The sequence below is a fragment of the Drosophila innubila genome (genome assembly GCF_004354385.1).
Source record: "Drosophila innubila isolate TH190305 chromosome 3R unlocalized genomic scaffold, UK_Dinn_1.0 2_E_3R, whole genome shotgun sequence".
NCBI classification, from domain to species: domain Eukaryota; kingdom Metazoa; phylum Arthropoda; class Insecta; order Diptera; family Drosophilidae; genus Drosophila; species Drosophila innubila.
In genome coordinates, this window is record NW_022995380.1 from 26,685,423 (window position 1) to 26,707,312 (window position 21,890).

Consider the following 21,890-nt stretch of genomic DNA (forward strand, 5'->3'; position numbering starts at 1 on the left):
CAATGGCATCAGTGGGACCCAGAACTCAACAGACGCTTTTCATATTTGTCATAGTTTTGTTTATTTAACATTTGTTTTTTCTTGTTGATTTTTGTCTGTTAAGCTGCTAGCTTAACTTCAACGGTGTAAAACAAACTAATCAATCTATGAAAATGTCAAACTGAAATGAAACGTGATTAAATATTGAAATCAAACGCTGAGTTGTGATTTGCATCTGATCGACATATTCATATATGAGTTCATGCATGTAAAAGTGGATTAAAATTCTAACAACGTATTCATTTGAGCAACAACAACAACATCAAAGCAGCAAAAATGGTAAGTTTTCACAGCAAAATATGTCCCATGTGACAGGGCTTTACTGAATAGAAATTCATTCAATAAAATAATAGAATAAATACTAGAGCAATTATCTAAATAACTCCAGTACAATCTTTTCATGGTAATATTAAATGGAAAGCAAATACGTATATACTATTTTCGAGACTGGTTTATAGTTTATATTTAAATATACGCGTTTTTTTATTATTTTATTAAATTTGTTATATGTAGAAAATAATGTAGGTTCAACAAAGAACAAATGCAAAGACGTGTCTAAGTAAAAGATGTGTTTATTTAATGATTTAGACTTTAACATGTTTTCGATTTTAAAATTATTCAGAGCGTATACTTTACACGCTTAGTTAAATAGAGAAACTTAGCTTGTTGTTGCTGCAATATTTCAATGTGCACAACAATGGCAATAAACATCAAGTATCTGTTAGATACATCTTCATCAGGCAACCAAGCATAATAGAGCTAAAAAAGCTAAAGCGAACAACGTCAGGTTGAGGCCACTAGACGTATGCGTAATGTATGTAAATATATTTCAAGTATTTTGCTTGTTTAGTATTACTTCCGGCGGAAACGATTGATTGTGCGCCATCTTGCAAGCCAGCTCTATGGGCATTTGAGTGTCTGACTGTCTGTCTGTCTGTTTGTCTGTCTGTGTATGTGTGTGTGTGTGTGTGTGTGTCTGGGTTTGATTTCGCATAACAAATCAAATTGATTGCTTATAGGGTACATTTGAATGAAATGAAATGCGCAATCGTTATTGATTTCACATTTTTTCACATTTACAATATCAAACAATAAATAAACGTTGAACGCAGCACCCGAAAATCGAGTCCGAAAGAGTTTTTCCAAATTTTTTGTGCATCCTTAGCTGGACTTCATTTTATTATCACTTACGCGTACTCGTATTTCATCTGCAAATGTAATTAAAATGTGCGACCATTCAATTTTGCTGCCATTTTTATGATTTCATTTGAGTGGCTATAAAAAATGTTTCTGTAATTGCCGCTTGGCAACTTCCAACTGTGTTCATTATTAACAAAAAGAGATAAATAAAATGCAAATAAAAGATGTACATATACAACGTATTATAAGAATGATATTCCTCTGTCTTATTAACTTAAACTAATCGCTCTTGTTTATGTTTTTCCATTATTTGCTTTACTTTTAGTATGGCTTTGTTAACTACGCATTGGAGTTGCTGGTACTAAAACATTTCGGCGAAGAAATATGGGAGAAAATCAAGTAAGTAACAAAGAAAACACAGAAAAGAAGACATTAGAAGTTATCCAAAATACCATGGAAGTTAATGTGCTTTTAACTTTGATAAAACTAATAGCAACAAACAGTAAAACTCGTGGCACTTTATTTGTAGTTAGATAAGTTTATTATTAAGTTGTATGATTAGTATGATTAACAGCAATAATTAGATATGCAAGTGTATTTTCGCAACGGAATAGAAGGTCTTGATTTACTTCTTACTAATTAATCGAGAATATTAACCTGAGGCAGATAATTACCACAGGTGTTTGTTGGCAATTTACTACCTGTTCTGGTTTCAAATTCAAATCTTTCACAAATTAACAATTTGGCGCAATTAATTAATAACTAAAATACGTATACGTAGATTTATGCACATTTGTCTGCCACGGCAGTTGCCACAAGCTGCAATTAACTAATTATCCATTTTTCACATTGGCACGCACTGCCACGCCCATTCCAGCCCACTCAAAGTACATAAATTAATTGTGCGTGCGTATGTGTGTGTGTGTGTGTGTTGTTAGTGGCACATAAACAAGCAAAACACGCGTCGCATTAATGCTAACAAAGATTACACTAGGTCTGCGTCGGAGTCTGTTCCCACACCAATTGCAGCTCTAGAATTAACGGATATCCGGGCAAAAATAAGTACACAAAATGGCAACCGGCACGTGCCCTTCTTGTATGTGTTTATATATATCTATCGATGTTGTTGTTGTGTGCTCTATGACTAAATACAATTCACATTTATCTTAATTACGTTATTGATATTGCGTGTGTATTTGCCAAGCCACCATTTGTAAATAGTTGTGCCTGAGTCATGTGCTGCCATTTCCCCTGACCACCCACTGACAACTCAGGCTACCATGACGTCAGAGCTGCCTTTACTAATTGACCATGATTTATATTTTTTGATTGCTTGCCTAACCGCAAGTCAGCTGTCAGAAAGTCGAGCATTAACGGACAGAGAACCCTTTTAATTACCTACACTGAAATGGCAGCGGAGTAAACTTTTCTCATTTACTGTTGTAACAATGGCAACGCAATAGGCGACTATCGCAAGGATTCTTCAACTTGACCCTAGTTTTAAACAGCAACTACTGGCTGTCAATGACATGACTTTAATTACATTGCAGCTCGTTGCCAGTTGGCAGTTGTCAGTTGGCATTGACAGTGAGCAATCAGTGCAACAGTAGTGTCAGCATTGTCCGCTGTTGTTGTTGGTGTTGTTGGCAATGTGGCCGCGTGGCAGTGGCAGGAGAAACACTCATTATCCTTCCACTTGAGTCAACTAGGCATTGGCATTGACGTTTGCCCACACTTGAGCCTTACTTACAAACACAACCAGACTAAGACGGAGACAGAGACGGAGACAGAGACGGAGACAGCGAAGGCAATTGTCCTCGTTAGCCTCTCGTTCAGTTGCACTCGAAGGCATTGTCAAAGCGTTCATTAAAAAGCTGGCAAGACTACGAGTATTGACAGGATACGAGGAGAGACGCATACGTGCGTGCCTGTACTCTGTCTGGCTTTGTCTCTGTCTCTTTCTCTATCTGTCTGTCTGTCTGTCTGTCTGTCTGTCTGTCTGTCTGTCTGTCTGCCCGTCAGTCTGTGTTTCTTTGGCTGAATTCAATATGTATGACAATCACATTTGCCTTGATTGACACACTGCTGACCGCAAAACGAATAAATGAGAATGAAAGTTGTCATTTGGCTTCAAGTTGATTGCTTTTAAAGCAGTTGCTTTGCTCAGCTTTAAATCCAAGTCAAGTTTACTTTCCCCTCTGGCAATTGCTGCTTGTGTTTGCCTTCACTTAATCAGAATCTGTGTGCTAAGTGTTTTATGTTGTTTTGGCTGTTGTGGTTGTTGTTGCCGCATAATTGCAGCACATCAATCTGCAAATGAGCTTCATTAATCTGCCGCAAATAGCAGCGTATTAAGGCTTAAAGCTGCTTTGCCAATTTAAGTATAAATTTCGCCATCTTTTTCTTGCGGCTTGACTTTGACTTTGATGTGCGGCAAGTATCAGATTCGATATCTACGAGGAGGCTGAAATGCTTGACATTAACTCTTGAGACACAGTTGGCCACGGTCAATGTGTCAGTGATTGTTCTCATTGTTGTTGTTACTAATACACAAGCCGGAAATATACACCCATCCACTGTACACCCCTCTCTCTCTTTCTCTCTTTGTCTCTCTGTCTCTTTATCTGTACGCTGTCGCAGTGCCGCTTTATTGTTATTGTTGCGAAAGTCCTTGTTATTGTTATCGCTGCTGTTGCTGTGTCTGTGCGTGTTTGTGGCACTTTAGACAAAAATCGATTTGCCTATAAAATGTTTACATCACACACACCACACACACACATACACACACACACCCAACACAATAAGGCCAAACTGCATGTGTCGGCATGGCGTCTAACCCTCAAGGCCCTCGCCTTCATCTGTCTGTCTAACTGTCTGTCTGTCCTTATGTCAATATGTCAGTCAACTTACACACACATATATCTCTCACGTATTTTTCTGCCAAAAATTCACGGTTAATGCTCTGCTGGCCACAATATGCCGGACCAGCGATTGATTATGCATACGACACGTTGGCATGAAAGTAAATATAGTACTAATGAAATCTGCTTAAAGCTTACAAAAAAAATAAAAACTAAAAATATATATTTTATAAATATTATGTTTAACTTTGCTTTAAATTTGATAAAGCTTTTGGTTTGGGCCAAAGCTGAACTGGCCTTAATTTTTGAAAAACCCGCCCCTGTCATCATTAAAGCATAGCTAGTGGCATGGAAAATCTGAAATATATTGAAGGCAACGAGCATAGGATTAGCTACACGCCCCCCCTGGGCATGGGCCGCATTTTCACTTCACTTATTACGCATACGCCGCATAGTACCGAGCATAGAAAATGCTGTTACTCTTGGGCATATTAAATGCAAATTTGTGCGAATTTTGCAGAACACGTTCCAATGGCTTTTTCTCGAAAAAACATTTTGCGACTTATTAACTTTGAATAAGCGGCAAGCAGCTGGGGCAACTGCTGACAAAATGCGAAGGAGTCATCAATCTTCATTGCGTCTGGCTCAGCTTGAGCTAGTAACGAGCTGCCACGAGCCAAAGGAGAACAGTGGGAAGTCAGTGAAGCTTTTGTCACTCAACTGGGCAAAAATAGGCACAGATTTTATTTGATTGCACTGAAAAAGAGAGAGAGAGAATACTTTGAATCGCACTAACTGCCATTAAAAACGCATTTTGATGTTCATGCTAATTCAAAAGCCGTTCAACAATTTCTGAGGTCGCTTTGGGCCATTAGACAGCGGATTTATGCCCATTCCCATTCCCATTCCCATTCCCATGTCCAAGCTTCATATTACTGGTTTTATTTTCGGTTGCCATTTGTGGCTCTCTTGCCACTCTTTAGAAATACATACACACACACACACACACAGCCATCTTACCTCACACCATGAACTGCCCCGCAGCATTATGTCGACTTTTTTTTCTGTTTTCCTTTTTTTTTTTCGTACCACACGAAAATCGATCGCATTTTCATGGCAGACATTATGGAAATTCGAGTCGCTTTTCAAGTGTTTGTCTGTGGGAGTGTCGGAAATGGCATTTCTCAGGCATGTAACGAGTTGAGTGTGTGAGTGAGCATATATGTGGCTGTGGCCGTGTGTGTGTGTGCGTGTGTGTGTACGGGAATGCGTCAACAAATGTGCGTTGATGCGTCTAAAGTTTCAATCCCAGCAAAGGCGTTTATTTTGCTGTGAACTTCTTCGAGTTTCATCTAAAAGACATCCACAAAATTTGTCTGCGGTGTGCCCCATCTGTGTGCTAGTGTGTATGTTTGTGTGTGTGTGAATGAGTGTGTCGCTTACTAAGATAAATAAACAAGCGTAGGGTTGCCCCAAAAGCAACAAAAAACAATCCTTCGCAAAAACTTGAAATGTTGTTAGTTTGTCTGCAAGTTTTTTTGCATTTACATGTGCGAAAATGTGTCATATTTTCATATCTCTACTCAAAACTGTCGCCGGCTGTTTGTCAATTGTTTTCGACATCTCAATATGCATATCGGGTGTCATGTGCAGGCAGTCCCCCCCTTAACACCCCCCCTATTATCTTCTCAGTTGACACGTTTTCGCACTTATCGCCGAGATTACTTTTAGCTTTGATTGCATCTTCTTTTGCGACTCCTCCAAATCTCTTTGGTTGCTTCTTTTATTATGCGCTTGATTGCTTCATATTCTTACATTTCCTAAACATTGCCTGATTTCAAACAAAGCTCACATTTTATGTTTCTAAGTTTGCGTTTTATGTGCAGCTGTTTTATCGCTTTATGAATTACGCGTTGCGTGCGTGCGATCAAAACTGGTCAACGCGGCGCATACGTAATGGTAAACGCCGCAGTTCCTCATCCACTGCTCACTTTAATCGCCTGTTATAGCTTCTCAATAACAGACATTTGGTCCAAGTGTCCGTTCGTGCGCTCAACTCAAATGAAGTGTCATAATCGACATCAAATAAAAGCCAAGATATCTGACTTTATTATCAATATAGATCCCAAGCTCGATTAATGCTAAAAGAAGAGTCTAAACAATAAATGCTTACTATAAATTTTGAGTAGAAAACAAAGTAACTGGGAAAATGTAATTAGCAAAAAAGTGTTGGGTAAACAATAATGAAAAAATTTGAATAGTCAGAAACTTCACGATTCGTATATAAACATAATATTTATTATAAATTAATAATTATAATTGTTACAAAAATACTCGGAGACTTAAAATTACTTGAATTAAGCAAATTAATTGCTGACAGTTATAAATAACAAGTTTGGCTTAGCTCAGTGTTCAAAGAATATTATAGGAATAAAACTTCGCTCAGCTCAAGTCAAAAGTAACTAAGCCCCAAATTCCCAACTACCAAATTATCTGACTGCGTTCTTATGAATTGAAGTTGAGCACGGACACAAAGTCAAAGCTTTTGTAGCCTGCTCTTAACTTATTTCCATGCCATTTAACGCCAAAAGCTAATTATAAATTTATCGACTTTTGTGCCAAACTAAAGACCACACAAAGCCCATTAATTCATAATAATAACTTGATACAAGGCAAACAACAAATGCTCCCTTACAGACAGTTTCCGTTTGACTGTGGCGCCTGAGGGTAGGCAACCAATATTAATTAAATAAGTTAAATATGGTGGTCGAATGGTAAGCTGGCAATTGGGGCGTATACACAATGACTATCTGGTAAATCATACGCACTGTGTGCATTTCATTTTGTACGGGCAATAAAGTGGCTTTCGTTCGGTATGGAGAAACTTTGTGTAGGCGTTTCACGTTGCACGTTTTACGCACAAACGCATCAGTGAAATTTCGCATTAATTGCATTTGAGAATGGCAGCACATGCAACCATGAGAACTTCGCTGTGGCGCCACGTTCCTTTTGCGACGTAACGCAATGCAACAAACGGCTGAAATGCAATTTATTTTGTGCGCGTGTTGCGGATGAACGAAGCGCAGCTTCGACTTCTTATTTTATTCCGTTGAAAATGTAACTTAAATTTCATTAGAAATTGTTCAGCAAACCTAATTCAAATCGCATTGAAAATGTCATTTGGAACTGCCAAAATACAGCAATGCAAACTTTCGCATTCTCATTCTCATTCTCATTTGCATTGAGTTGCAGATGCCTGCTGACAGCAATTCTATCTGCATCTGTCCCAGACAATTTAACTCGCAGTAATGCTAAGCCAGTCTGTTTGTAGCTAACATATTTGCTCGTTCCCAGCTGATGACATGCAAATCGATGATGTTGGCCGCCGTTGTAAATCTCGGCAAGAAAATTTCTCTTGATTTGCATAAAGCCAACAAGACATTGGCGAACATATCGGCGAGTGTTTACTTCCGCCCCTTACAGCGCACTGAGGACACCAAAAACGACAACGACAACAATGAGGACAACGGGGACAGAAATTCAACAGCCTGCGGCGCCATTGCAACTGTATAACTTGAAAACTGCAGTGGCATGTCAGACCGGAAGTGTTTGCCTTGTGCCACTGTCAATTTGCGACATTTTGTTGCTGCCTCGTTTATGTCACTTCAAATATCGCATTGCTTTGTGTGTGGCTCATTTGCCGTTGGGCATCATTAAATCAAATGACCTTACTAACATAATAATACCCTGTAAAAAAAAAAAAACAACATACATTTCTTATGTTGGGTATCAATACAGACGGACTCTCACCTTATACTACACAATATTATATTTGATGCAAGCATTTATCCATATATTTGTCAATCTATCGTAAAATGGAACTCACATCTATATAGAAATCGCAAATAGTAGTTACATTTTGTACGCATATAAATGTTAACTCTTAATATTTGACTATATAAAAATAATTCTAAAAAAATTATTAAATTTTTACTGAATCTTAACTCTTTTTTAAAAAAAAATTATTTTTATTACACAATACCCCACTTGTTTCAAAAGATATTTTTTCTAAATTTTAATTTGTAAAGTTGATTTAAATTTTTATTCATATATCATTTTTGTCATGTTTGTCATTAAATTTCTATTTTAACTAAATCTTAAATATTATTATTCAAATAAAATATATATTTTTAAATTTTAATTATACAATACACCACTTGTTCCAAAAGATATTAATATTAAATTTTAATTTGTAAAGTTGTTTTTAGTTTTTATTAATATTTCTTTTTGTTTTGTTCGAACTAAAAAGTTTAAATTTAATTTAATGAATAAAATAACTGTTATTTGCGATACCTGGCTTTACTTGTCATCAAATTTAAAGTTACACTTGACTTCTTCACATATATTGTAGTTACAGAGTACTCTTCTAGTCTAGCATGCTTGTTATTGCTTAGTTCTGTTAGCTGAAGGCGACAGTGTGGAACTAAACTTACGAGTAACAAGTGTAACAGGCGTAACAGAGCTTTGGTTGTCGTATCCTTTAGTCTGTATCCAATTAAATAGATTTCTTGATAGTTAAGGAAACAAGTTTGAGTGTTTAAGTTGTAACTGCTCATAGACAAGAAAACGCACATACATGAATATTACTTGTAAGCCTTAAGAAATGTTCCGCATGCCAAAATCAATATCTTCAAGTAGTTACGTGGTATAGCTAACACGAAGAAAAATTCAATTTTGCATTGAAATTATGGTTTACGGCATATTTAGTCATTAATATAGTTTACAAGACTCAAAAAAAATTTAAGAATTAGCACTTTTTTTTATGTATAATAAAGTAGTCGAACAAGAGTATAAAAATTAAGCTAAGATTAATAATAAAATTAATTTAATTAAATTAAAAATTAAATTAAACATTGGAAGGAAACCAACCGCATAGACAGCCTTTGGACATTAACTGAAAACCGCAGGAAAAGGCCGTGTACCGCATTTATCACCGCTCATCGACAGTTGCTAATGATGTCCTAATTTCGGGATGTCACAGAGCGCGCATAGATAAATTTTGCCAGGCAGAAAAAACAAACTAGAGAAACAGAAAAAAACCAAAGAGTAAAGCCCAGGGAAAACAGGCGACAAGACCAGACAAGACAAAACACGACAGGACAGGACAGTACAGAAGAAACTCAATCGATGAGCAGCCGCAAAATTGCTGGTGACATAACAAATGGCAGAGTGAATTGCGATTTGGTTGCTCGGGGCCTTTTCAGACAGGTTCCCGTGACAAAGTTGCGCTTGCCACGCATGTGGACAGTTATTAATGAGCTGCTTGCAACGCTCGAAAAAAAAGTAGGATTCATTAATTTGGTTGACCAACAAGAATCACAGCAACAACAAGTGAACTAACAGCTTTGCTGCTTGATTTTTTATCGCTTCTGCCGTGTTGCGGAGGCAGATTAAGTTCTGCTTTTGCACACACTTGAGGCTGCGTTAAAGGTTAATCATACGCCCCGTGGCCCGTGGTAACTTGGCGACAGTTAAATAACTAAGCCGCAGCTAAATTGACTTGGCTCAGCTAATCGCAATGACAATGACAGCGGCATTGACAATCGTCATGATGATGACAATGATGGTGACAATGATGATGATGATGAGCCAGGCAGACTGTGATTGTCTTCATTCATCATTAAAGACGTACATCACGTCTGCCAGTTGATGCTCTGCATCGACTTAACGCTAATCACAGAATTCATAAACAGTCTCGGTTTATACGTAGTCGATTTAGCGAACTCATTTCATCAAATGTAATAAAATCTTATAATAAGATCTTATCAAAAATAAAACGAGCAACCTTAGCAATATTTTTTTCAAAAAAAACAAAGCATATAAATGTTAATATTACCACTACGTTACCCATCCATAATCCTAGTCAGTCTGCATATAATTTCAATATTAAATTGTGGCCCATTTTAGTGTCGGCAATGCTTATGTCCAATTTATTTGTGCCAGCTTACGCTTAAAAATCGTTTTGCCATCTTATCTCGATTGTAGTAAGTATTATCGATTGTGTCATTACGATTGTATTTGATTGCCTTCCTTTGCCCTCTCTTGCCTTCAATTGGCAGCATGGGTAGAAATTAGAGCAGCAGAGAATGCGTTTCTTATTACCAATGCTAATGTACTATATGACCTGGCCCTGGCCATGGCCCAACTTTAGTCACACACAGACACTCACGCAGATTCAGTTAGAGTGTGCGTGTGTGTGTGTGTGCAATGTTTTCATGTTTCCTCTGCTTCTTTGTGCTCACAATAAAATATGTGACTCACTTGAGTTATGTGCCACATTAACTTGCACAAGTCTTAAGTGGCTTTTAACCTTATTTCGTTTCCGTTTCTTCGCTGCAGCTTTGCACTTGTTCTTTGGGGGTCGCAGCAGTGGCAGTTGCCACTTGAAAATTCCAGCCAAGAAAGCTGCAATCGAGCGTAGGCGACCTACCAAGCACCTAAGAGAGAATTCAAAAGAACGACGAGATTAAATCTAAAAGTCGACAAGATTAACGCAGTATTTTCTACTAACAAGTATATAAGTGTGTTAGTTGATCAAACTGCAAATATTTATGCGCTGTGTTACATTATGATTTTAAAAATGTAGTTACCCTACAGAGCGTAGCCTAAAGACAAATTGTATTCGTTTTATATTTAGCTGAACACAGCCGAGTCGGCGCTCTCTTCTGCTAAGTGCCCAACCATTGAAATGTGCTACTTTCACTCTGCATGTATGTGTATTGAGATGGTATGTGTGTACATTCAAGTCTTAAGATTTGAGCCGTCTACAAAGCGAAGCAACGTTGTGGCAACTGTCATCATGGGCATGGTATTAAAGTTCATAAGCCAAAGCTGGCAGCAGAGGTCGACAGATAGATGTTTCAAACCCAGCCAAATTGAACCGATTGACACAATTTAAAGCTGTCACATAATGACATCCAAAGTTATTAGGGATTCACTAAGAAAACAGGAGTTCAGGAATAGCCACAAAGAGCGAATCAAATTAGCTAATTGATTTTATATCAATTGCGGTCCTCTTGTGAAAAACTTTGTAAGCCAACTTAAAGTTTGAGCGGCCGAAAGCCAACAAGTAGTTCATAATAAAGAGATTTAGTGGTCCGCCATTAAATTGAGAGCCCCCCACATGACAGAACGTCAGACTCAGAGCAAGAGCCGGAGCCAGCTGCGTGTCTGAGGCGAATAAAATCCCCAAGCTGCTCATTTTCAGTATTCACACATACTATACGTGTGCGTGAAAGTAAGTGTGTTTGTATATTTGTGGAAGTTTGCCTTATGGCACATTAAACTATAATATTTACACGCAAGAGCGTCAATAACAAAATCAAGCCAAAGCTACCGCCGACTGTTCAGACTGTAAATATCTAATTGCCGTCGTTGATATGCCCACAAATTTGTTATACAATGCACGTGCAACTAGATAACAGGTGAAAAAGAAAACAAAACAAATGAAATCAAATACTACATTATTGCTGGGCCATTGGAGGAGGACATTTGGTCGTGAAATGTTTTCATATTATTAGCCAGGCAATGGCCAACGCCATTTGCCAGATTAGGCCACTTAGTTGGCCATCCTCTAAGCCCGCGTACACACAATATTTAAATGAGCAGGAAAGCAGCGAAGAGAGAAAATATATTTGAGCTGCGAGCGGAAATTGAATTTGAAAGCAGCTAAAAGACAACTGAAAAGAGAGTGAAAACGAGAAAGAGAAAGAGCTACTAAATGTCGCCTTGCATTTGTTACGCTCCGCTTACATGGCGTATACTTAATGTCATGCGGAGCTGCAAATAACAAGGTGATAAATTGCCTGCTGTATAATTAATTTGTACAGCATAAATTTGCTTAAATGCTGTGGAGAATGTCGAAAATTAATGTTTACTTTTTGACCGAGCATAACAAAAACTTTTTATATTTATCACAACATTTTTGATTAGATGATAAACTTCAGCCGAAAAAATCCAATTCAGATGGCCCATTTGTATCTCATGTTGTTACGTGCACACATTAACTTTTTCAATTAAGTTGTCGATCAAACCCAGAACACACACATTTAAATCAATAAAAATCAATCATACGCATCGTAGACAGGTGTGTAGAGTCTTTTTGGTTGCCCCGAAATGTGTGCCTTTAATTTTATTAATGTTAAAATTTGTTTACATTACAAGTTGTCTTTAAGCTGTAAAATAACATTAGAATGAACCCAATGCGAAATTAAAGCAAGAACTTGTAGTTTAATTTATGGCAAAATCAGGTTTAAGTTTTGTGAAATTTAAAGCAAATATGAGAAAACCATGAAACATAAATCCACTTTGCTGAAAAGCCATAACGATGCACAGCGTCGCCTGCATAAATTCTATTTTAATTCTGAATTTCCTGCAACACTCACACAACCACACGCAAAATTTCATTGAATAATAAATTGCAGCTGAAAATCAATTTCCATTTTCGGACGTTGAAACTACGGAGGTTCACTTGGAGTTTTGCAAAGATGCAGCTGCTTTTGTGTAGGAAATTAAAAATCAACTTATCACTTGCGTGAATATTTGATCTCTTGTCTAGGGCAGAATAAGTTAAGAATTTTATTAAATCAGCGCAATTGCTAGACAAGGGCAAATCGAGCGAAAAGTGTAAGCTCGCATTGGATCTAATCGCATTTGGCAGCGTCAGCTGTTGATATCATTTGCAATTTGCAATTTGACAGCTGCTTTTACTGCAGTCGCTGCACAACTCACAACTCATAGCTCACAGCTCACAGCTCGACGCACATTCGAAATGAGCAATAATCAAGTGTTGTTGCCGCCTTCTGACCACCTGTACACTGAAAAAAAGACCAACTTCTAAAATCAAGTACACTCAACTTAAATATTTTGTTCTTTTAATAAGAATATTTTAAGACCATATTACTAATACTTAGATCGAAGGCTGCAAGCCTCCAAAATTTTGTTAAAGGCTCGGTTCGGCGGCTCGAACCATAGAGCAAGACATCGGCTTGGTTCGCGAATTGGTTTATATACCCCCTGAACCCCAGGTTTTGGTTCGAGCCTTGGTTCAATTTCATACAAAAAAATATTTGTATTGTATTTGTATTGTTATACATTTTGCTCTACATTTTGAACTAATTAAATTTTGTTTTTTTAAAGAAATCAAATTTTGATGATAATTTAAATTTATATTAAGATTTAAACATGACTTATTTTAATCCGAAGTCTCAAATAGTTGCGTAATATTAAAAAACCATAAAATTTATGTAATTATATTTTTTTGAAAGCGGTTTGGCTTAGGTTCGTGCGCCGGTTCGAATCCCACTCGTAACCAATTTAAATTACATTTATAAAATAACCCAAGACAAGACGGAATAAAATCTACATAAATACTAAAATTTAAAAAAAAAATATTAAATTATTAATTAAAAAAAAGTATTTAATTTTTTTATTTTTTTATTTTAATTTTTAGAACATTTATTCTTAAAATAAGAATTTGGTCTTGCTTAAAATGTTCTTAAATCCAAGATGTGTTTTCTTAATTTAAGAATTTGATGTTCTCGACGCATTTTTAAGACCGAATTTCTTAGTTTTGAGACAAAAATCTTGATTTTAAAACATTTTTTTATCAGTGTAATAAGAGCCGCAGCTGTTTTGTGGTGCAAAGATATGAGATGGGACGTGGGTGGCCAGGTAGCTTCGTACGCTGGGGAAAATGGGAAAATGGAAAAACTTTTGCACGTATAACATCTACTTTTCTATTACTTTTTCTATCTGATTTCTGTTCTGTCCCGTTTGTTACTTTCTTTTCTCTTCAATTCGGCTCAGTTTTGCCACGTTTGCTGTTTGTTTTTTTTTTCGCTGTTTGGCATGTTGTATTCAATTTGTTTTGGCAACAGCTTGGCACAAGTTCTATTAAATAATAAATTTGATTTGCACAGTGTTCATCCATTTGGTATTGTTGTTTTTCTTATGCAATGCAAATGCTACTTAGGTTTTCTACGAAGCTACTTTAAAACCATTCATCAAGTTAAACAGAACTGTGTTTAAATCACAAAGAAATGTGTTGAGCAACTTGTTTGTAGTATGATAAATTTATAGACATATATGGGGAGATCTGAGATCCTTTGAGGGATATAAAATCAACACCATATGCGCAACATTCGGCTTTATAGCTGCTTCCAGCCAAATATACACATAAATATACAAATGTACATTTATGCTCGTACACACACGAATACACACTCATAAATTGAAGTAAAAAAACAATTTAATTAAAATTAATGTATGTATTTTCCACTCTTCCTCTCCTGCTGCTCTCACGCTCCTCATATTTCGGCTTCACGTTGACGTTGATGCTGCATTTACCAACACTCCTGCCACATTTTGATGGTCGCTTTTTTTTTGTCCCCTCAACATCAACAACAACAACGACAATGAAACACAAACAGAAAAAAGGCCATGGTCAGCATGGAAGGACAATTTCTGGTGCGACAAATTTACGATGACGAAATAACATATAATCTAATTGGAGCAGCTGTTGAGATACTCAGTAAGTAGCTGGACAATTGTTGTTACTGTATGTTATAGTTGTGTGTGTGGCTCATAAAAATGCTGTTTATTGACATTCCACATGTTTGTATACTCTACGCACACAGACATACCTGCCGATGATATACTGGAGCTGTTTGGTAAGACATTCTTTGAGTTCTGTCAGGATTCGGGCTATGATAAAATACTTCAGGTGTTGGGTGCAACGCCCCGTGACTTTCTGCAGGTAAACCAAGATTCAATCTTTTATTTTTTTTTGTTTTTTAATTAAAGCACATTTCGCATTTTACGCTCATTTCACATTTCACATGCATCTCACACTAGCTCCGAGCAACTCCGAGCATCGCATTTCCGAGCATTTGCCGTTTGCCAATTTTGCACTGAGTCATTTTTCATTTTGACATCGAATCGCTGCTCTCCGTCTCGTTCTTTCGCTCGCTCTTTCTCTCTCATTCTTTCGCATTCACATTGATAAGCATTATTTTGCTTGAATGCACACACACGCCCATTGCCGCCCACTTAAATGCGGTTGCTGTACCCCATCCTTTGTTGCACTCACATTCGATTTATTTGCAATTTTCCACACTTTTCACCGCACCATCAACGACTACATCACCATCACCGTCACCATCACCATCACTATCAGCTTCGACATCGTCATCCATTCCTGTCTCATTCCTTAGTCATAATGAAAAATGAAATTGAATTTCTGCTGCATTTTTATTGAATACAAATGAAAACCACAACAACTTGCTCTCGAACTCGAATTCGAACCGCAAATGCACAAATACAGAATCTGGATGCGTTACACGACCATCTGGGCACCCTGTATCCTGGCATGCGGGCACCCTCGTTTCGTTGCACAGAGAAAGATGGAGAATTGTTGCTGCATTACTACTCAGAACGGCCTGGACTGGAGCACATTGTTATCGGCATAGTCAAGGTAAACACGCTGTCCCTTATTCTTCGATAGCCCCTGCATCGTTCTCTCCTTATCATTTGCAGGCCGTTGCATCGAAATTGCATGGAGTCGAGGTGGAAATCGACATTGTGAAGCGTAAAGGTGAGCCCATCGATGAGGCTGAAAAGCAACGGGCTCTGGCACGAGAACAACAGGAGCTGGACGAAGAAACGACAGCTGTGGGTTTGGATGCATGTCCTGCATCAGTTTTACCTTCGGCGTCCACATCCACAACTGCAACTGCCTCGGTAAATGCTGAGCAGAACAATAATCACAATGCGAGCAACAACAATGGCATTGGCAACAACAATGTCAACAATAACAACAACAACGATGGTCAGCAGATTGCCAGTGAGCTGGGTAAGCATCAATTGAGGCAAACAGATTGATTTAGGCTCATTACTCTTACACACTTCGCTTTAAGCACATGAGCATACACTGAAAAAAAAGACCAACTTCTAAAATCAAGAACATTCATCTTAAATATTTAAATTAAGATCATTTTAAGACCAAATTACTAAAACTAAGATTGCCAGTACCGGTACGTAACGGTGCAACAAATCAATTTTGAAACATTTTAAAATGATAAGGTGACGTATTATAATAATTATGACATCAAAGTAAATATCTAGATCCAAGAGAGTAAAATTTTTTGAACGAATTTCATAAAATTTTAATGCAGAGTAAATTCAGATGCCAAACCATGTTTGAAATGACATTCCGCTTGAAAATCGGTTCAGTTTTAATCGAGTTACGACAGTTTGAAGTTGTTCAGACTGCGGATTTTGCCACTTTACAAGTCAAAATTTTTGTTCAATTTCACATGATTTTTTACTAAAATATGAAAGGTCTCAGAATCAAGTTTAAAGTGTTGTTTTATACTAATTATGATATAAGGAGTTGATTAAAAGTGAAAACTTGAGGTTTAAAATTTTGATTTTTCGAAATTTCAAAGGGGGGACCCTTAGCATCGATATCCATATCAAGTAGAATCTAAAAAAAAATATTTTTTTTAAGAATTTAATAAGATTTGAATGCAGAATGAAATAAGAGTCCAAATCAAGACCAAAATGACATTCCGCTTGAAAATCGGTTCAGATTTGATCAAGTTATGACAGTTTGAAGTTGGTCAGACTGCGGATTCAGCCACTTTACAAGTCAAAATTTTTGTTCAACTTCACATGATTTTTTACAAAAAAATGAAAAGTCTCAGAATCAAGTTTAAAGTGTTGTTTTATACTAATTACGATATAAGGAGTTGATTAAAAGTGAAAACTTGAGATTTAAAATTTTCAATTTTCAAAATATCAAAGGGGGTACCCTTAGCATCGAAATCGAATCTTGGTCGAAAAAAACTAAATTTTCTAAATAAAGAAAAATTGAATACAGAATGAATTTAGAGGCCAAATCATGATTAAAATGACATTCCGTTTGAAAATCTATTCAATTTTGATCAAGTTATGGCAGTTGGAAGTTGGACAACTCTTTACCTAGCAACTTTACCACAACCGTACCGGTACAAACGATTCGGTATTCGGTTTTTGACAGAGAATTTTAGAAATTTTAGAACATTGTTTTCTATCAGTGTAAGGATTTTCTACACGTTAAAAATTTTCCAGTTAGCTTAAGCTAAAGTGTCAAAGGAATATAGATATGAAATCTGAGCAAAGCTAACAGGAAAGGAATCGTTGATAAAATCGCTTGCAGTTCCAGCATAAAAATATACCAATTTATTAACTGGTATACCAATCACAATCAGACTTTAGGGATTGTTGATACATGCTGAGCCTGTAAGCTTTTGTGGCCAACTGTTATTTCTGTTTTCCTGTTGCTGTTAATCTTCAATTGTAATCTGTTTCTTTTTATCCGTTTCTTGGTCTTCAGCCGAGCAATTGCCGGACACATCGAAGGCCACGCCCATGCCCACGCCCATTGGGCCGCTTGTACAGGACAGCTTTGACTGCGATGGCGACAAGGAGCAAAAGTGTCTGCGACTGCTGAAAAACAAAAGCGATGACATCGAGCGCTATGACCATGTGCAGTTTCTGATACGTGAAATCAATGTGGCTGCCAAATCGCAGCTGGATGTGAAGAGGGACGAGCAAGCGGCGGCCAACGATGATATGGAGTTTCTATGCGAAGGTAACAAAGCGACATTAATTTGGCTAATTGCCAGGCTAATCGGTAAACCCGTTAACCCACCTTACAGCGCCTCTCATTTCGCCAGCCACATTCTGCAAGGTGTTTCCCTTCCATTTAATGTTCGATAGACAAATGAAAGTCGTACAGGCTGGCAAGGCTGTATCCCGCGTAATACCCAGGTAAGTTGCTTCCAATTTCCCCAACAACAACTTTTTCTTCCTCTTTCTGCTGCTGTAATGGCCATAGTTGTTGTTGTTTTGCGATTAGCCATTATGGCTGTCCTTCGAATGGGCATTCAGCCAGCCAAACAGCTAACCAGCTAACCATCTTATTTGCCTCCCTTCAGAGTGGCCGAGGAGAACTGTTCGCTGATAGAGGTGGTGGAGGCCATAAGACCACACCTGCAGCTCACATTTGAGAACATTCTGTCGCACATAAACACCATCTATGTCCTCCAGACGAGACAGGGCGCCATGAGCAGTCGACTTGAGCAACGTTTTCTGAGACTGAAGGTAAGTTTTTCTCTTGGCCAGCAATTGTCTGGCTGTCCTGCTTCAGCCGCACTGATTTCAATATGTGGCTAAGGCTCACATAACCAGACTCACCAACATAATGAAATGAATAAACAAAATGGCCGATTACGCACAGCCGACGCCATTGGAATTGGAATTGAAATTGTGCATAAAATTTAATGCCGTTTGCCACAAAAAAGGCAACATAAAAGCCAACTTTATTATAATTGTGAATTGTAAATGCTTCGCTTAGCATTATCTCTCTACATCTTTTTTATTTCAGGGACAAATGATGTACATACCGGAAACCGATCGAATTCTCTTCCAATGCTATCCCAGTGTAATGAATTTGGATGACTTAACCAAGTAAGTGCAAATCCATGCTTTTACTCAAATTTAAGGCACTTAAACTGTATCAAATAGTTGCCTAGGTTTTCAAATTTACTGTCGTTTATTTGAATGTGGATTTATGGAGTAACTGCTGACTGTTTATGGGGTGCTGTTTATTATTTCTGCATATAAATTGAAAGAAATTGCAAATACCCAGCTAAATTTATTGGTGACAGTAAAAATGTTTTTGCCACACCTGGCCAAAAGCACAGACATGCCACCTCTCACGTTAGAAGTGTAAATATTTTATTTTATTTTGCTATTTTGCTGGCTCAGAAGCCAAGCAAATTTAAATAGACTTAAGTAAAATGAAATGCTTGCCATTTCTCTTACTTTTTGTTTTGATTCCCCACTCGCACCACTCACTAGGAAGGGCCTCTACATTTCGGATGTGCCACTTCACGATGCGGCCAGAGATTTGGTTCTGCTATCTGAAAAATTCGAGGCGGAATACAAGTTGACCAAGAATCTGGAAATGCTGACGGATAAGCTGCAGCAAACGTTTCGAGATCTTGAAAGTGAGAAGCAGAAAACAGACAGGTAAGAAAAATGATGCAAAGCAAATACAAAAATAGAAACACATTAAGGCTTGAATCTGTATGGCATTCGTTCTGAAAGTGAAACGAAGAGCAACAAAAATCGTTGCATGCTTTCAGGCGCGAAATTAAAATTACTCGTACATTTTCTTTCCATTTGTTTGTCATTCATTCTGCTGCTGTTACTGTTACCACTCTCTGCTCACCATCTCTGCATCTGTTCTATAACCAGGTTGCTTTACTCGGTGCTACCCAAGTCTGTGGCAAATGAGTTACGACATCAGCGTCCAGTGCCACCCAAACGGTAAGCCAAAGCCGCAGTCAGAGCCATAGCTCTAGCTCCGATCCCAATGGCCATAAATACAAACAATTTGCAATTTATACAATTATTTATTGTACATATTTTGACAGCTACGACTCCGTAACGCTTATGTTCTCCGGCATTGTCGGCTTTGGGCAATACTGTGCGGCCAACACGGATCCCGAGGGCGCCATGAAAATTGTTAAAATGCTTAACGAGCTCTACACGGTCTTCGATGCCCTCACGGACTCCAAACGCAACCTGAACGTTTACAAAGTGAGTGCAAATGACTCTTAACTACATATTTATATTATGAATATCCATTGAATAAAAGCGAATTGCTTTCGAAGCGACAACTACTCTAAATGCCTGTCAAACTGAAGCCATCAAGCCAAAACTTTATTAAAATTTTGGCTTGGCCGCAAAAATAGCATGTGTTAAAACGGGCCGAGCAATTTGCCTATTTGGGTCAACTGTCAAATTGCCCGTTTACACACTTGCCATGTAGACAAACAAAAGCTTTACTTTCCATATTTTCGACAGGTGGAAACTGTTGGCGATAAGTATATGGCCGTGTCCGGTTTGCCAGACCATTGTGAGGATCATGCCAAGTGTATGGCGCGTGTTGCTCTGGATATGATGGACATGGCCAAGAACGTTAAAATGGGCTCAGATCCAGTGGTGAGTATAGTTTACTTTTAATATTGTTGATAGAAAAATAAAAACATCAAATGTCAGAATAACATTACTAGACTAAAGAAAAAAAAAACTGTTTTTGTGTTTTCACACTCCAGCTGAATATTTTTTTTTTTTAAAGTAATGTAGCATTAGGGTTTTGACGATTTTGAATTTTTTTGTAAGGGTCCAAATGTTTCTAGTGGAAAATAAATAAACTTCCTATGCAGGAATCGCTAAATTTTTTCTAATATTTTGTTTTTGGTCTCTGGATTACCAAAATTTTTGCCTTACCATTTTTTTCTCTTAATTAAATTTTGTTATAACATTTTCAGCAAAAATAAAGTTACTTTTAGTGAATTGTATTTTAAATATTGTTTTTAATGAAAGTGAACATATATTAATTTAAATATTAAATATTGTTTTTAATGAAAGTGAACATATATTAATTTTAATTAAAGAATTTTAAGTTAATTAAAGAATTCTAATAAATTGGATTACCAAAATATTTTCCTTACCATATTTTTTCTCTTAATTAAGTTTTGTTATAACATTTTTAATTAATTTAGTTAATTTTAGTGAATTGTATTTTAATTTTTGTTATGAATGAAAGTGAACATACATTAATTTTAATTAAAGAAATTAAAGTTAACTAAAACATTCTAATAAATTGTTTTTGTTCTCTTTTGCCTTAGCATTTTTTTTCTCTTAATTAAGTTTTGTTATAACATTTTCAATTAATTTAGAAAACTTTGGTGAATTGTTTTTTAAATTTAGTTATAAATGAAAATAAACATACACTTAATCAAAGAAATTAAAGTTAATTAAAGAATTCTAACAAATAGTTTTTGTTCTCTTGATTACCAACATTTTTGCTTTACCATATTTTTTCTCCTAATTAAGTTTTATTATAAAATTTGCTATTAATTTAGTTAGTTTTATTGAATTTTATTTTAATTTTTGTTATAAATGAAAGTGAACATAATTTAATTTTAATTAAAGATAATGTTTTTCAAACATTTTGCAAACTTTGCCGTTATGGCAAGTTGTCGGCTATTCTGTCTGTTGCACACTTGGCCCGGCTTGTATGACAGTATTAAATGAATGCTGCAAATTGTATGCACAACTAATGTACAAGTTGTGAAGGGGTGAGGGGTGGAGTGGGTGGCTCACAAGCTTTGCTAATGGCAGTCGCCTGCCTGGTCCCCTGATCCCCCCTCTTGCCAGCCTTCTAATTGTGCGCAATGAAAGCATTTGAAAGTTGTCCCGTTCCCGTTCCCGTGCGCATTCGTGTGAAGCTGCAACTTGAACAAGTTCGCGCAATTTGTTGCTGAGTGCATTTAAGCAGCGAGCAGTGGCAACAACGGATCAATGATGCGTAAATATCAATGGGGCATAGACAACATTGAATCAAGGATTGGCTGCTCACAGACAACTGGCAACACGTAAAAAATATTAAACAACTGTGCACAACAAAAAGTTGATGTGCTCAATGCTAAAACAGTTCGTAACTTCAAAGCTGCTACAAAAACTTGAGCGAATTTGTGAAAATTGCTAAAATTAATTTGAAATTGTTGACACGATATCAAAGGACTGGCATCAAGTTGCGTGACGTGCTGTCCTTTCACATCTCTGCCTGCCTTTCTTCATTTCCCCCCTTCTCGCTCTTTATGCGGACCTTGGCTTCCTGGCCACTTGACCATCAACCGTCAGCTGAGCCGTCGAGCTGCGGCTTGATGCCTT

At 37.2% G+C, this 21,890-nt stretch overlaps 1 protein-coding gene across 1 annotated transcript in view; it reads left to right on the forward strand.

The window, feature by feature from the left end:
• The first annotated feature begins 249 nt into the window (after positions 1-249).
• LOC117789495 (guanylate cyclase soluble subunit beta-1) overlaps positions 250-21,890 on the forward strand; it is a 39,488-nt gene continuing 17,847 nt past the window's right edge. Inside the window, exons 1-14 of the mRNA XM_034628525.1 lie at positions 250-318; positions 1,505-1,578; positions 14,531-14,631; positions 14,738-14,856; positions 15,424-15,573; positions 15,636-15,942; positions 17,476-17,733; positions 17,801-17,912; positions 18,080-18,245; positions 18,529-18,611; positions 19,005-19,175; positions 19,404-19,475; positions 19,583-19,748; positions 20,016-20,153. Of these exons, the coding sequence (XP_034484416.1) occupies positions 316-318; positions 1,505-1,578; positions 14,531-14,631; positions 14,738-14,856; positions 15,424-15,573; positions 15,636-15,942; positions 17,476-17,733; positions 17,801-17,912; positions 18,080-18,245; positions 18,529-18,611; positions 19,005-19,175; positions 19,404-19,475; positions 19,583-19,748; positions 20,016-20,153 (1,920 nt within the window). The 5' untranslated portion in view covers positions 250-315. The remainder of the gene's footprint in view (positions 319-1,504; positions 1,579-14,530; positions 14,632-14,737; positions 14,857-15,423; positions 15,574-15,635; positions 15,943-17,475; positions 17,734-17,800; positions 17,913-18,079; positions 18,246-18,528; positions 18,612-19,004; positions 19,176-19,403; positions 19,476-19,582; positions 19,749-20,015; positions 20,154-21,890) is intronic.